The 15,760-nt window shown below is 41.9% G+C and overlaps 1 protein-coding gene across 1 annotated transcript; it reads left to right on the forward strand.

The window, feature by feature from the left end:
* Positions 1 to 480: 480 nt before the first annotated feature.
* On the forward strand, positions 481 to 9,187 carry LOC117395570 (ras-related protein Rab-7b-like). The gene is made up of 6 exons (XM_033994543.3): positions 481 to 687; positions 4,533 to 4,585; positions 5,483 to 5,609; positions 7,469 to 7,684; positions 7,800 to 7,925; positions 8,257 to 9,187. Exons 2-6 carry the CDS (start codon positions 4,542 to 4,544, stop codon positions 8,347 to 8,349), a joined length of 606 nt encoding a protein of 201 aa, XP_033850434.1. The 5' UTR covers positions 481 to 687; positions 4,533 to 4,541; the 3' UTR covers positions 8,350 to 9,187.
* The last annotated feature ends 6,573 nt before the right edge of the window (positions 9,188 to 15,760 follow it).

Below are 15,760 nucleotides of genomic sequence, written 5' to 3' on the forward strand. Positions count from 1 at the left end.
AACTGAAATGCCAAAAACAACGATGCAGGAAATTGCATGAAGCATTGCATGATGTCTCTGTGACTCCACGCTGTCACACTATGAACTGTGTTGAACTGTCAATGGAATTATCAGGTTCTTTCACTGGCCTTGCATAAAAAGGACAATGAATGTTGATGGCATGAAATCAAACAGTTATAAAGATGAAAAATAATGTTAAGAATATCCCCCCCCCCCTGTAATGGCATAGCAACTGCAGTACTTTATCTAAAATATGAAAACATACAGTAATGCCAACATATTTGATTTCATCATTTTTTTTTAAGTGCTGAATTCCCCTATCCGTCCGTCTACACATCCACACACTGTACTGCTTACACAGTTGTAACTCAGTAGGAAAAGCCCTGGCCCTCTCTGCCTTGACTCATTTGTTTATTTGGGAACTCCCACATGCCTGTGGCAGACAGCCAGAGAGAGAGGGAGGGAGGGACCTTTATAAAATGGAAAACAACAAAAATAAGCACTGATTCTGAACTGTACAGAAAGCTCCATCCGGGCCTGTGGCTGTACGACTCTCAGTGCTGTGGTAACTAGGACGCGGGCTCGCTCACAGTGATCTGAACAGGGAGGAGGGGGTGAGAATCACGACACTATTGCCATCAGACAGTTTACTACTGAGCTGTGAAAACGGGCCAGGAGCCAAAAGCTGTAAGTACCTTCAGCAAGCGAGCGAGAGAGCGAGAGAGCGAGCGAGTGAGTGAGTGTGTGAGTGAGCCAGCGTGCAGAGTTCTCGTTCAGTGAAGCTGCAGTCTCCTAAAGGGAAAGGGTTGTCAAGTTTCATTGGCTCTTTCTTCCTGTTCCAAAAAGCTGTTCTGATGTAACTGAGGACAGGCAGGTGTTCCACAGGAAGGGATAGTTGTGTAATGCATTTAGTGTGGGAGGGGGGCTCGGTGGATGACAAGGGTGCTGGTCTGTAGTGTAATGCTGTTGAAGGAAGTTTGGATTTGATTTGTATGACACAAGCTCCTATTTTTAAGTGAACCCAGAAATGGCCGCTATCTGACTGGCATTGGTTGGCACCAAAGCTTGTTTGGGCAGATTGATAACGCAAAGAACCGTTGATCAGCTATAAGGTGATGTGGTGGTGGTGGTGGTGGTGGTGGGGGGGGGGGTGGGGGTTCTCATGGTAGTTTTGTGTAGATCTGGGGGAAAGGTTGTGTGGAAGTGGCTTTTTTTACATTGATCACTTCCTGTGCTGTTGGTCACATACTCTGATTGTTGCTACAGCACAGCACTACGACACAGGAAGTGATTTGGCAACAGGAAGCAGCAGATCTAAACCTAAACTCCTTGTGCTGTACCAGTATTTAAAAAATCTAAAAATTAGAAAAATAAAAAAACAAGCAAAGCATTACAAGCTCAGGCACTTGACAGTAAGTCAGGGGACTCTACAGTTTCCCTTTGAGATGTGTTGGGGCTGGTTGCTATGGCCCTGCCCTTCACATGTTTTGCACAGAAACTCTGGCCTGGAATTCATGCATTCCCACATGTGTCATATGTTTGGTAAAAACTGGTTTTGCTAGATAAGCTTTATATTTCGGGAAGGACCTGCAGATACAGCATACACACCACCCCTATACAGTAAACACAGCCAGTTAAAGGAGTTAGCCACTGTAACTGAAACTGTACATGGCTATTAATACAACTTGAACAATCGGTAATCCTGCAGTTTAGAGATCGGTTATAAGTGGTTATAAACAATAGCAAAAACAAAACAATGGCAAAAGTGTATAATAACTGTATTGCAAAAACAAAGCAACCCCATACAACTGGTGAGACAGACATATAAAGAGAGACAGACACACAGACAGGTACAGAAGGACAAACAGACCTGAAAAGACAGACGTTATAAGCGATTATATACAATAGCATAAAAAAGTGTATAATAATGTATTATTTCTAATCAGATTCTGTAATTGTCAATAGCACAATGACATGTTTATAGATTGTTTATAACCACTAATGTCGGATCCCTAAAGTGTTACTGAAAAATCCAGGTATGTGCTTTTGACGATTACTGGTATTAACAAAGGAATAATAGTTTATTACAATAACATTTTAATGAGACATTACTAGTGCAAAGCTGCAGGTCATATTATAAAGTAATTACAATGATTTCTATAAATACATTATAACAAGGTATTGTTACAGATTGATTAATAATAATAATAATAATAATAATAATAATAATAATAATAATAATAATACAATGATTGTTATTGATTGTTCATAAATAATTATTCAAATAAAGTGTTATCAATAGAACCAGCCCAGGCAGGTACTGTGTGGCTGGAACAGGTTCAAGTGCAACAGTATACACTTGAACCTAAGAGAGGAGAGAAAGGCAGTTCTGTTTGAAAGGAGGGGTGTAACCTGACTATAGATACCAGCTGACTGGATGTGTTAGTCATGTATAGAACATATTCAGGCAGGGAATTGCCAAGATCTCTCTTAATCTGTGCTTTGTTTCAACCTGTTTGATAAAAAGGTTGCTGTTTTCAAGGTGTGCTCATGGGGTGATTATACAAAATGCACCCTTTACCGGAATAGAAAACTAGAGGTATCTACAGTCAAACCCTTTTCACACTGGCTATCTGGGTCACAATCCCGCGTAGTGTGAAACCACGTACCTGGGTCACACCCGGCTTGACCTGGGTCCCAGTGACCCACCTCAGGATGTGGGTCGACACGCATTATCCCGGGTTGAGCGAGACAAAATGCATGACGGCCGTTCGTGAGCCAATGCAATAACAAACGGCCACACCTGCGTGAAGGTTTCACTTCCGCAGGGAACGTTTCTGTTTATTCTGTTTAGCCACATTTTTGTTGCTTGAGACACACCAGAGCCAGATTGCAGCAGGGATGAAGAAACATTCGCTCTAATCAACATTTGGGCCGACGGTTCAATCTAGAGGAGCTTGGATGGAAGCGTCCTTAACAAGCTGCATTGATACGCATATCGTTTACTTGCTTCTGTCACCCAGGTCAACCCTGCTTTATCAAAAGCAGTGTGAAATCACGTACCCGACCCGCATGACACCAGGTTCTGACACGGGTAGGGCATGCCAGTGTGAAAGGAGTTTTACAGAAACCCTTATCAGATAGTTAGATACTGAATTAGACATAATTTTCAAACTTTCAACCTTAAACAGCAATATCAGTCTGTTGGATCATGATTCTTCTTGGACAGAGAGCTGTGCGCTGTTTTTGAATTCTCTCTCTCTCTCTCTAAGTCTATCTACACCAGAAATATGCTGTAACTGAATATGTTTTTGGGGTATGTTTCAGGTATATGCATGTTTCATTTGAGTTCCTTCTTCTCAGATTACACCCACGCCCACCCTGTTCCTGAGCAGCACTGCAGAACGGGGATGTAAATCTGGGTGAAAGAAGGGCTGTTGTTTGTTTTGTGATGGCAGTGTTTTCAATAGACACTGATCAGTGGAAAGCACTGCTCACAATAACTCTCTTTGATGGGGGCCTGCCAGTCTGTAGCTGCTGTGCAGCTCCAAACAATGGAAACCTTTTCTCAGGGGCCAGGCACACAAAGCAGGGTGGTATTGTAAAGACATTCAGCACTGAGATCCCTGGCATTGGAACAGCAGGGCCAAGTGTGCGCCATAGATACAGCTGAGCCCCTCTTATTAATATATTGCACAGTACAGGCCCTGCAAGCTTTTGTGCGATGGAGAAATCTGTCAAATTATGCCTCTTAAAAAAAAAAAAAAAATTACATTGCCTAATTTAATCATTTTAATACAAGTAAACTTGTCATACTTCTCTCATGCCAGAGCAACTATAGTTGTTTTTATAAAAAACAATCGACACACTAAGTTGGCTGATGACACTTATTTCTATGTATTATTGAATTGTGGTTTGTCAAACTTGTACTTTACTTGAACAAAAGTTATTGTATTTCTTGCTCTTATTGTATTACTTGTATTGTAACGCTTGAAATGTTTTTGCTTACGATTGTAAGTCACCCTGGATAAGGGCGTCTGCTAAGAAATAAATAAATAAATAATAATAATAATAATAATAATAATAATAATAATAATAATTTCAGTGGAAAATGAAACAGCAATACTAACATGTAGATGCAGTTAAGGCTGATAATTGATTTGCAGAATGTTCTGGTTTGCAGTGTTTCTGGTGTCTTTGTGAACACACTTTTATCAAAGCTGGTATCACTGCACAGAACAATTAAAACCAGGAGTGGCTGTGTTGCAGGAACCTGCCCAGGTGTGTAGGATACAGCGCCATCTAGTGACCACTCAGGAACATTGGATTTTGTTATTTAATCAGAATTGAATTGATAGTTTATGCTTGGTATTCTGTTTCTTTAACTTTGTGTTCTGAATTGATAGTCCATGCTTGGTATTCTCTATCTTTAATTTTGTTTTCTGAATTGATAGTCCATGCTTTATTTTCTGTTTCTTTAACTTTGTTTTCTGAATTGATAGTCCATGCTTGGTATTCTGTCTCTTTCTCAGGCTCTCTTCATGAAGCAGGTGGATCTGAAGATCATTATCCTCGGATCACTTGGGTAAGAGAAACTCCTGAGTGCATTAGCAGCAGCCCTGTGTGTGTGTGTGCGTGTGCATCTGTGTGTATGTGTGTGTGTTTGTATGCGTGTGTCTTTGTGTGTGTGTGTGTGTGTGTGTGTGTGTATCTGTGTGTGAGTGTGTCTGTGCGTGCGTGTGTGTGTGCGCGCGTGTATCTGTGTGTGTGAGTGTGACTGTGTCTGAGTGTATCTGTGTGAGCGTGTGTATATCTGTGTGTGTGTGTGCGTGCGTGCGTGCGTGTGTGTGTGGTTGATTTGACACTGTAAAAGAACAGCAATGTTATAATGAAAGATTGGTAAAGCCCAGAAACATAGCAAACTATGGTAAACAATGGTAAATGCATAGTATAACAATGGGAAAACTGCAAAATTACAGCAGAAATGTTCAGTGGTAAACATTTTTTTAAGGGGAGTGTGCGTGTGCCAGCTGAAATAAAAAATAAATAAAAAATTTTTTTCAACTATAGTTACAAAGATCGATGTGTGCTGGTATCAGTATTCTAGACGTACAGAACATCTTACTGAATTCCTTGATTTATCTGCTTTGTACACATTCCTCAATTATCTTCTGTTATTGATTTATATTTGATCATAAGTGTACACTGCAGTTAGTCCTCCTTCTCCGTTGTATACAGTAAACCCATCCACGTGTTGAAAACAAGTCCAAATAAAGGAAAATGAATTGATACAATAAGTAACCATCTTTTCCAGATTATAACTAAAATCTTAAACATGTGTTATAAGAATTTTGTTACTAGAAAGTTCTGCTGTGCATTTGGACACTAGGATGCTGTAGTCCAGTGATTGCCTGAAGAAGATCCACAGTAGTGGAGTTGTCTGTATGTGGAGAATGTGATAACCAGGCTGCTTCTCCTACAGAGTGGGAAAGACCTCCCTGCTACACCAGTACGTGCACAGCAAGTTCTACGAGGACTATCGGACCACGCTAGGAGCCAGCGTCCTGTCGAAGATCATCACCGTGGACAACAGCGCTGTCAAGCTGCAGGTGAGGAGCAAGCCAGACAAGTGCGCCGAGGGGGTGAACACTCCCCTCTAGTGGCTGACAGCAGTGACTGCACTGAAAAACAAGAATAGTGCAATAGTGTTTTAGTCCCCCAGTCACTCGCTATCAGTTCATGTTTGTCTGTATCTGGATTGCCATTCCAGTGCATTCGACAGATGGAAAATGTATTTTTACTTAATTTCATGCTGTTCACATTTTTTGAAATGCTCGATCCAACAGGACCTGCGCTTTCTCAGCCGAATAAGCAGTGTACTTGCCGATGGACTGAGATCTCCGTTTCAATCTCAGTCCCTTAAAGAGTACTGCACTGGTGTTACAAGTTTACAATCACGTATTCCACATCATCATATACCAAGTAATACAAAACTAAATACTGCTTTGAAATGAATAATCATTTTTCGTTGAGGCTCCATGTTGGAGCATCGCTTTTCCGTCTTTTCAACACTAGAAAAATACGCCCAGACGCCCAAAATGAGGGATAGCTGATTGCAAGCCCACAAGTGCATTGCTCTGTGTGTTTATAGCCTGTTTACACACGCGCCTCTTTTAAACCGGCTTTCATGCGACTTAGGTGTCCTTTTTTGCAGTGTAAATGCAACCGTCTTAAAAGTGTCCTTTGCCAGAGGGTGCTTTGCGACGGCTTTGGTCTGTTTTTTTGGTCTCTCTGAATGCTGCGGTCCCTGAGACGCCGCGTGTTTGCCACTTATACTCCTGGGCAATGCCGCCATATCAGCGCCAAAGCAGCACTAAAAACGGCGGACATGTAGGGAGCAATAATGTTGTTGATCAACGCTGTACATTTTCATGATCCATGAACATCAACAGAACGGTAACTAATGAGTGGCAAACAGCAGGCCAGTGTAAGCTCTGTTTAGCGCATGGTAGATGCAGTAAATCCATTATCTGTCTGTGGTCCTGCGCTGAACAATGCAAGTGTGGTGTAAATGTATTTCACATTGTCAGTACCGGCTGGTGACTTTGCTGTCCTCTCCTGTCACTGGTTTAATCCATTCTTTTAGGTTCTTCTCTTGTTCCCTCTCTTAACAGTACTTTTTGCCGTACTTAGTCGATTTGGAGGTATATTAGGAACTGAAATAGCCTTAGCTTCTTTCATTTTACAATCCCCTGCTACAGGACACAAACTTTTCTCAGACAGCACGCATTTGAGAGATAAAAATAATATGAGATTTTTAACTTTCATAACGGAAGAGGTTATGGAAAGTAACTTTCAATACGGGAAGCCTCGGCACAAATTAAGCACTGGTATCAACACACCTCCAATATTTTAGGGTTACCATGTGGCTCCAGATTAACCGGACGCTGTGAGGCAGAACGGGATTTCAAATTTACCCCTAAATTGAAATAAAATAAGGTGTAAATGAACCATCCTTAGCTACAATTAATAATGGTGCTTAAATACCCGCATGCGCGTCAAATAATTGTATTATACCAAGAATGAATTGCAGCCAGTCGCTATTTTTTTCTGTTTGTTAAAATTCAATCGCCCACATTATTCTGCAAATACAATTTCATCATCATCTCGTTGCTCTATCGATAAATTAGCTGTTCGTTCATTAAGATCTGATCAGAAGCAGCTGATCAGTGTGAATTGTTTGCTGCGCCCAAGCAATTCCACCAGAGCAGGATCAATCTCAGCAAAGGTGTATACGTGAATTACTTTCAATTTAGGGGGAATTTTGAAATTCCGGTCTGTCTCAAAGCGTCCGGTTAATCTGGAGCCATATGGTAACCCTAAATATTTACATTTCATATTCTCTAAACTAAAAAATCGTGTCTAGTAAATTGGTGTCCGAGCTGTGTTTTGAACGATTCTCCCGCAGATCTGGGACACGGGCGGACAGGAGCGGTTCCGCTCGGTGGTGTCTACCTTCTACAAGGGCTCGGACGGGTGTGTGCTGGCCTTCGACGTGACCGACCGCGAGTCCTTCGAAGCTCTGGAGGGCTGGAGGCAGGACATCCTGGACAAGACCAGCTCCCGCGACCCCGGCTTCCCCTTCGTGGTGTTAGGGAACAAAATTGACCTCAATGACAGACAGGTGCGCCCCACACCCCCCGGGAGTGACATTACCAGCTAGAGCTTACAAAGCTCCCCTTTAATCCTAAAACCTTCCTCTGCAGTGCAGTATTGCTGAGCCTTCTTTATCTTGCCAGGTGTCCAGCAGTGATGCCTCCTCATGGTGTGAGGACAGGAATCTCCCCTATCTGGAGGTCAGCGCCAGGGGCAACATCAACGTGGACCAGGCCTTTCACACAGTAGCCAGGCATGCACTGATACAGGTCAGTTCTCAGCTCTGCTCCCTGTTCACAAAGATTTCACAAGATTGAAGGAATGCTGTGCTGTTGCACTTGAGGTCCACTAACAACTGTCTGGATCAGTTTTATGAATAGGAAACAGCATGAAATACATAACCTTGCTGCACAATATGCCAATTTAAGTGATCGGAACATTTTTATTTTTTGGCTTATGAGTTTTGGACCCTTCTTCTTCTTCTTCTTCTTCTGACATATCATATAGAAATAAAAGGACTCTTGTAAATGCCACTCTCCCAGGGATTTGACATTGAAACAAGCTGCTAATGTAACCTCTCCTCCTGTTTCCCTCCCACAGTGCAAAGAGGGAGCAGTGAGCTACATGACTGACTCCATCAAACTGAAACCTGAAAAGGAAGGGAAGAAGAAGAAGAAGAAATGCTGCTCTTAAAAAACCAAACAAACACATCGTACAACTAAAACCTGAACGTAGTCCCACCAGTAAGGGGTAATGCTTCTACATCTTCAGTCCATCAGAGGGCGCTACTGTTCCACATCACTTCACTTGTATAAGCTGTAGAATTTATTTTGTGCAATAAGAAAACAAAAAATAATGCAAGGGCACCCCTCCTGCAACGATCTTCAACAGCGCATTACTGACGGACATGTGCAGGGAAAGCGATTCACTGTAACTAATACTGATGGACTACGCCTTTGAGCTATAGATCCAAGTTAGGATCTTCTGGACTTTGTGAAGGTGTTCTGTGTTGCAGGATACAGTGCTGTGTGAGTGTGTGTGTGTGTGTGTGTGTGTGTGTGTGTGTGTGTGTCTATAGTTTGTTTTATTAAAGGTTTTCACAGCTGTCTCCGACCATCATCTGTGTGAACCACAAAGGCTTAAAGCAGCTGCAAAGAGGTTAAGCTTTTGTGCCCTGCTCAGAATTACAAACACTCCTGTGTCAAAGTTCTTCAAATATTATTTTATGCTGTGTTTTTTTTTCTTTGTAACTGTTTTTGGAGAATCACGTCCGGAGCCGAACAAAGATAAAAGCGGAACCTTTTAAAAACCAAACTGTGCAAACAGCCTAGCCCTAACCACAGACCCACCCGGGCACATCCACTGTGATAGAAACACTGTGCAACACTGCAGTTGAAGACAGGAAGCTACAGAAAAGCAGAGGGCAGTGTTGCACCACACTACTGTATAGATTAAGAAATGTTTTATACATTTCTCTGCTAACAGATGCATAGAAGTTTTACCAAGTAATCTTTTACAGTTCGGTCTATGTAGTCAACAAAGGAGCTGTCAAGAGCACTGTTATTAATTATAGATATTGTAAAATAACTGCTACCCCTGTGGTGCCTTTCTACCAATTACACACTGTAGCTGCCCTTGATCTACAGTAGCAGGGTAGAGACGGGGTGCAAACCTGCCCAGCTGAGCACCTTAACCGCTGTACAAAAGAGTTATTTGCAGGAGCAGTTATAAAACTATGAACCTAATTCCTCACCAGCAGGGGTCAGGATCTGCAATGCAAGCACATCACACAGCACTTCCTGTTACACTACCACTGCTCCTGAAGTATAGAACAATTGCATTGTCGCTGGAGTGCCCGTGCTGCATAGCCATTGAAGATCATTTGGCCATGAAAGCAAAAGCTTCCCAAAGCTTTGCATTGCTTGAGTTGCTTCACTGCTGCAGGAAGCCATAGCATACAGAAGCTATCAGGAAAATGAAATTGCTTTTGGGTCTGCCAATCCATCTCTTCCCGGAGAAGATTTGATAAGGAGAGCCACTCAGCGGAGAGAGGGAGTTTCTAGTTAAGATAAGACCGTTAAATCACAGGGGTTTGGCAGATGATGATGTGGGTAATTCGACTTGATTGTAGCTCCTTAAATATCTAATACCCATTCATAAAACCCAGCTCAGGCTTCATGATTTAGTGTCTCGTCTTTTCGAGCATGACTGATGCCTCCTACGGTATCCAGAATCAGATAGGGGCCTGTTTATATCACACACTGTTACTAATAAAATACAGCCTATCATATTTTACACACGAAGGGTTTACACTCCGCACTGAGGAGCTCCACAATGTCATGCGGGTTGTGTTTTAATTTAGCTCCCTGAATACGAGAGAGTGGAACAGTTACACAGCTAGTTGCAATTAGGTGCTCCTGTCAATCAACAGTCAAGTGTGAAGCAGGACGGTGTGCCCCCGGAGGTTGGATTTCGCGGGTGTGAACATGAGTTTGGCAAAGACAGGTGCTACACGTCATGCACGCATGTGTCTGTGTGTGTATGCATGGAAACACTAAAACCACCTGCAGGTAAGTAACGCAGTAAATTAGTTAAACTTCCAAGCAACTGCACTATAAGTGTACTCCAAGTTACTGTGCAGATTTTATTTATTTACTATCATAATGTAATTGTTCAAAGGTAAGATCTTACAGGGTACTGTAGGTAGATGGTGCAGCACATTAGCAAATTAATTCTGTGTAGGCACTAGTGGCCTGGGTTTACATCTGATTTCTGGGTGAGCTTGTTTGCAAGTTGGCAATGCATCCATCCCTGTCTTACATTAGTAGAGGCAGTTCCAAACAGCGCTGCAGTTTTCTTACTGCTGGTCAGTGCCTTCAGAAATCCTCCACCTCACTTTATTCAACTTTATAGATGCTTCTTGGATTTTGTAAACCGTATTAGTAAGTGTACCCCTTGTTTCCTTCAATGCACAGCCTGAATGGGGATTTACAGAGCAAGCTATAAACTAGTAATATTTATTTTAAATACTATAACCTAATGATTTTTTTTGGTGGGGATACTTTGTACCAAATGAACTGCGGGGTCTTTGCAGACCTAAACCCCGCACTACAAAATGCCACTGATCCTGCAAGCCTTTGGTTACCTCTGAATTCCATTCTGAGAATGAAAAGGGCACATTCTCAAGCCGTTGTTCCATGCTGTCTCTGGCACAGCGTGCAGTCTCAGGGTGTGGATTCTGCAAGGTTTGCAGAGCTTCTGAGCAATGCGGCTCCCTCCTCCTCCAGGATCTTGGATCAGAGGCTGCTTGCTCTCAAGCTCGCGTCTCCTTGCAGAAGTGTGTGCCGAGCAGAACCCATGTAGTAACCCATTTATGGAGCTGTGCACGCTCCCAGTAATCTTAAAGGGGCTCGTGCTTATTTGGGTACTGGAAAACGCTTCAAAATAGGTGGATGATCAATAGAGGAATATAGGATTTATTTTGAATTAGCCTGCTATGGTCTCCGTTTCCCTATATAGCGTTCCCTTCCTCCACTTACCACGTCAGTTATTTTTGATTGTATAACTCAATCTCATGGCTTCTTTATTTTGCACAAGGCAAGCCTCTAAGAAGAGAGTAGAAAGCATCTCTCTTGTACATGTTGGTACGTACACTTTTGACTCCCCCATGCTTTCTTTACTGGACAGACAGAGTGCTCTACCGGTTAGGACTTCCCTTTAACAAATGCCATGTCATCTGTCTTTATTGAAACTGTGGTACATTTAAATGAGTTTCTCGAAATACCTGCAGAACTAAGTGATGGAGAGTTAAGACAACTTTTTAGAAATAATTTACTGAATCACAAAATGAAGGTCAGAAACTATTCGTTACACCTTTAACACAGAGCTAACATCTGACCGTGATTTTAGAAAGTTAGATAACACGCTAAGGGACAGATTCTCAGGGCTATTTACTCCAAGGGGTCATTAGGGTAAGGGTTAACCTTAATGACACCTTGGTTCTGGTTTGGTGCTTTTGTTTCCTTCTGAAAAATTGTGCAAATGACGATTTGCAGGAAATATCTGTGAGAATCTAGCCCTAAGTAAAGGGCTTTGACTGTTGCTTGCCGCTTCTGAAGCACATGTGTGCATGTTTCCGGAGCACTGACATCTGCAGCTGCTCCTCGACACACAAGGGGGATTGTAAGGGAAGCCTGATTGCTGGATGACAGCTATGAACTGCAAAACCAGGCCATCCCTAGTGCAGAAACTCCTGAGGAGAGTCAATTATCACCTGCTTTCTAGGCTGCGAGCAGGTGGTTTATTACAACTCACAATGAGATTGTTAACCCTTTAAGGGGACAAGCTCGCTCTGCAACTGTTATTAGGACTGTCAATGTGCAACTGAGTACTGCACATGCTGCTGTGTGTACTGTATGTAACCTTTTACACTTATAACATTAAAGTCTGTTTCAAAGCTCTTTTCAAAATGTCCGCTCTAGTGCACTGGGGTTTGAGATCTGTCCTATAAATTATGCAGGAAGAGTGATAAAAAAATAAATAAAAATAAAAATAATAACAAGTGTTCTGGCTTTTCTATTCCGTACCACATCATGAATCGTTATCGCTGTGTTACCTGTTTGACAACGTGGACAATAATCCTGACACTATCAGTGCACTAGAGTGGCCATTTTGAAAAGAGCTTTGAAACAGACTTTAAAGTTATAAGTGTAAAAAGTTGTCAGGATGTTAACAATGAAAAATTCCAGGTATGTTATTTAAACAGTTGTAGCAACACGTCGGGACGTGTAATGCTATATTTTTTCAAAACCCTGCTAATTACTCTTTAAGGTTTAAACCAAAAAACAAAAGGATGTAAGGATAGTAATGCATTTGTAGTAATCTCCTTTGCCGTTACCCACCCTCTTTCAATAAGGAATGGTAGGATACATTTCTATCCTTATACAGTAATTAGTTCCAAGTCAGACCAAATTTATTATAAATGGCAGGAAATGGCAAATACCAGTGTGATACTGGGACCAATTAGGAATGGGTTAATGCTGAGGGACCTTGCTGGGTAAGTGCACTTACTCCTAATAGCTAATGGCATCCTGTGAAATTATGATAATCGCAGCTGGTCTCCAATGCACTTACATTAATGATGCCTTATTATCATACACAAGCACTGCACAAACCTGCTCTCCTGAAATGTGTGTGTCAGTCTGCACCCTGTTCCTGTACAGTGTGCATCTACCAGAGTCTATGAAGCCATGCTTCCACTCTGCATGCCTGTGCTCTACAACACACTTTTTAATACAGTGTGCTGTGCTTTCCCTGTGGTCTGCTGCAGTAAACTTTATAAGGGAAACCAGGTAACGCTTTACATTAGGTGTCAGTAAATCTTTTTACACGATATAACCCTAACCCTTTTTTGATACAATTGTGTTAGTGCTGGTTAGGGGTGCATTGTGCAAAAAAGTTTTAAACCTGTGAATGCAGCATGCAAAGCAGCGGTCATTATTCCCTAGCACTCCCTGTGACAGAGATCGAATGAGTCTTAGTGTTAGATCTCCCTCTCGACCTGTGAGAGCACGGTATACGAGGAACAGAGTACCCTTAATGAAATGGCACGACAATTTATTCCGTAGGGTAGATGGAAGTCGGTCAGTTCGGAAGGGGGCGGAGCCATGGCACCCGAGCTCAGTGACCCAGACGGTAAGCGGCGTGGCATCCGAGGACTGGAGGAGCGGATGCGCTCGTTAACCTCGGGGTCATGGGCGAGGGTATAAATAGGGGGCATGGCTTGAGTGATCTGTTCCTTTGCATATGGTTAAGTTAAATAACCGAGAAGGAGCCCGTACTGTGAGGAAACCGTGAGTGTTCTGTGTCTGTGTATTAACACTGTGTGTCTTGTGTGTTATTTGTCACAGAAGATTACTGAGCACGATCCGGAGCTGCAGCCGCAGGCCAGCGAAAAACCCGGACTTCACCACTCACCTTTCACTACCAACTGTCTTTGTGTTTGCACCTTTTAGCACTTGAATCACGCACTGTCTTTTGTGTTCGTGTTTAGTGTGGGTGTCGGAACGGGACTTTGGGGTTGCGGGTCAAACCCGCAGGATTATAAATTAGAAGTGATACACGCCGCTGTATCACTTCCAGCACTATTATTATTTACAGGTTTTGCCTTGAGGCTCTGGACATTTACTAAAATAAATAAACACCCTTGCACCTGTACCAACGTCTGTCTGTGTGATTCTTCTGCACTGCACTCACCTGCACGTCATTACCACTTTGCCACACTCCCTTAGTGATAGTATTGGTTGCCTTTATTTCCTTGGCAATCAATGACACCATTTCATTAAACCCCTGATTGACAGTGTACCGGGGGAGGTATTAAAGTGGTGGTCTATATTGCATTACTGGTTTGTACAGCAATGCAAATTCCTTTCAATATCTCCATTAATATATATATATATATATTTTTAAATGTCAAAACAGAAAAATGCAGTCGTATTGTTTTAAGGGAGGGGGAGGTTATTCTATTGATCTTAATTATCTGTTCTCATTGGCGTACTAAATGATAAATACGTATGGGGGTGGGGGAGTGGGAGTCTGCTGGTTTATTTGTACAGTATCTTGTTAAAAAAGTCAATTTATAAAAAAAAAAGATTAGATTGTGAATGGATCTGGATTTAGAGTTAAGTGGAAAAAAAATGTATTTCTCAGCGCTTATGTCATCACATATGGTACAGATCTGTATGCATCACACACATATATTGCATTTGACAACTGTGCAGGGAGGTTTTGGCTGTGGGACTTCCTGGATCCCGCCCTTGTCAAGGGACCAGTAGAGTTTGGGTGTTTAACTGGAGAAAGCCTTTCAGTGTTAACACCCATATCGAAACCATAACATAACATGGTGCAAGATAATATTTCAACTGTGACTTTGAATACGCTATCATAACAAACTTGTCCTCAGCTCTGAACATTTTAATGTAGCCGTTCTAGAAATGACCATGCCATTATAGAGCCAGTTATAAGCTGGTACTTTGAAGCACAACCTCTAAGAACACAGCATTACGCCAGTAATTGCAACACAATATTGCACTGCGGTCTTGATAAAACCTATAAATGTCACCACGGTAATGCAGAGGCTTACCTGTGTGTATTAGTTCATAAGCATTGAAGACCATTTAGTTCAGGCATGCAGTGTGACAGCGAGGCTGCACACAATGCTCCAGTGTGAAAGTGCTTGGTGGTAATTGTTTCCACAGAAAATGTTTAATGTGAAGGAGGTTTTCCTGGATAATTCCTCTCTGGCAGGAGGAAACCGGAAGGAACAGGAAGTAAACATCTGATAGGCCAAGAAGGAAATTGTGAAACCTTGAAAGAATTCAATTGTAAAATAAAGTTGACTTTATTTATTTATTTGTTTTGTCAGTGGAATAACTTGAAATGAACCCAAAAGGGTCACGAGGCTGAATTGTGTGTCTGTGTTGTGATATAGTATACATTCCACTGTGGACCTGTACTTGAAGGTCAGTATAGCTATTAACCCATAGCAGATGATTTCAATCTGAATGCAGAATATTCAAGAACCCTGTGAGAAAACAACCGAGTTACTCTGAATTTAAACTGCATTCGCGTATGTGAAGCAGTGTGCGTAATAGGGCTGGGCTTGTATGCTGGGATATTACAGGAAACAGTTGAAGAGAAAGCATAAATCTATTAGAAATCCACCTATAGGGATTTAAAATGGACTTTTATCTAACCCAAAAAACACATATCATGCAAAAAATGTTACACATTAAGTACATTGTAACTATTCTTAATAACATTGTAATTATGTGTAAGTGCACATGTATTTACCGAGTAACTACTATGTGAAATATATAGCAATTAGAGGCACATAGTATAGTGCTACCCATTTCATCTTTTGTGTGTCGCTTATACTAGGAGACAGATGCATGGGCGTATTTTTCTCTGGACACTTCATGCACCCAGGTATATAACCCATGTGTCTGTTTGTGGGATTGTAGTAACAGTTCAATGCAGCGCTAGTAAAAAGCTTTACTGCTGGTCTTGTTGTGGTTAGGTTTCATACGGGGTGAGAGTCTGATTC

This window comes from Acipenser ruthenus, chromosome 30 (genome assembly GCF_902713425.1).
Source record: "Acipenser ruthenus chromosome 30, fAciRut3.2 maternal haplotype, whole genome shotgun sequence".
Classification (NCBI taxonomy): Eukaryota; Metazoa; Chordata; class Actinopteri; order Acipenseriformes; family Acipenseridae; genus Acipenser; species Acipenser ruthenus.

Excerpts from the sequence above, each read along its gene's own strand:
- LOC117395570 (XM_033994543.3), top strand. The coding sequence starts at position 4,542 with ATGAAGCAGGTGGATCTGAAGATCATTATCCTCGGATCACTTGG. Across the intron at positions 4,586-5,482 it reads ATTATCCTCGGATCACTTGG|AGTGGGAAAGACCTCCCTGC; the intron begins GTAAGAGAAACT and ends CTTCTCCTACAG. Across the intron at positions 7,926-8,256 it reads CCAGGCATGCACTGATACAG|TGCAAAGAGGGAGCAGTGAG; the intron begins GTCAGTTCTCAG and ends TCCCTCCCACAG.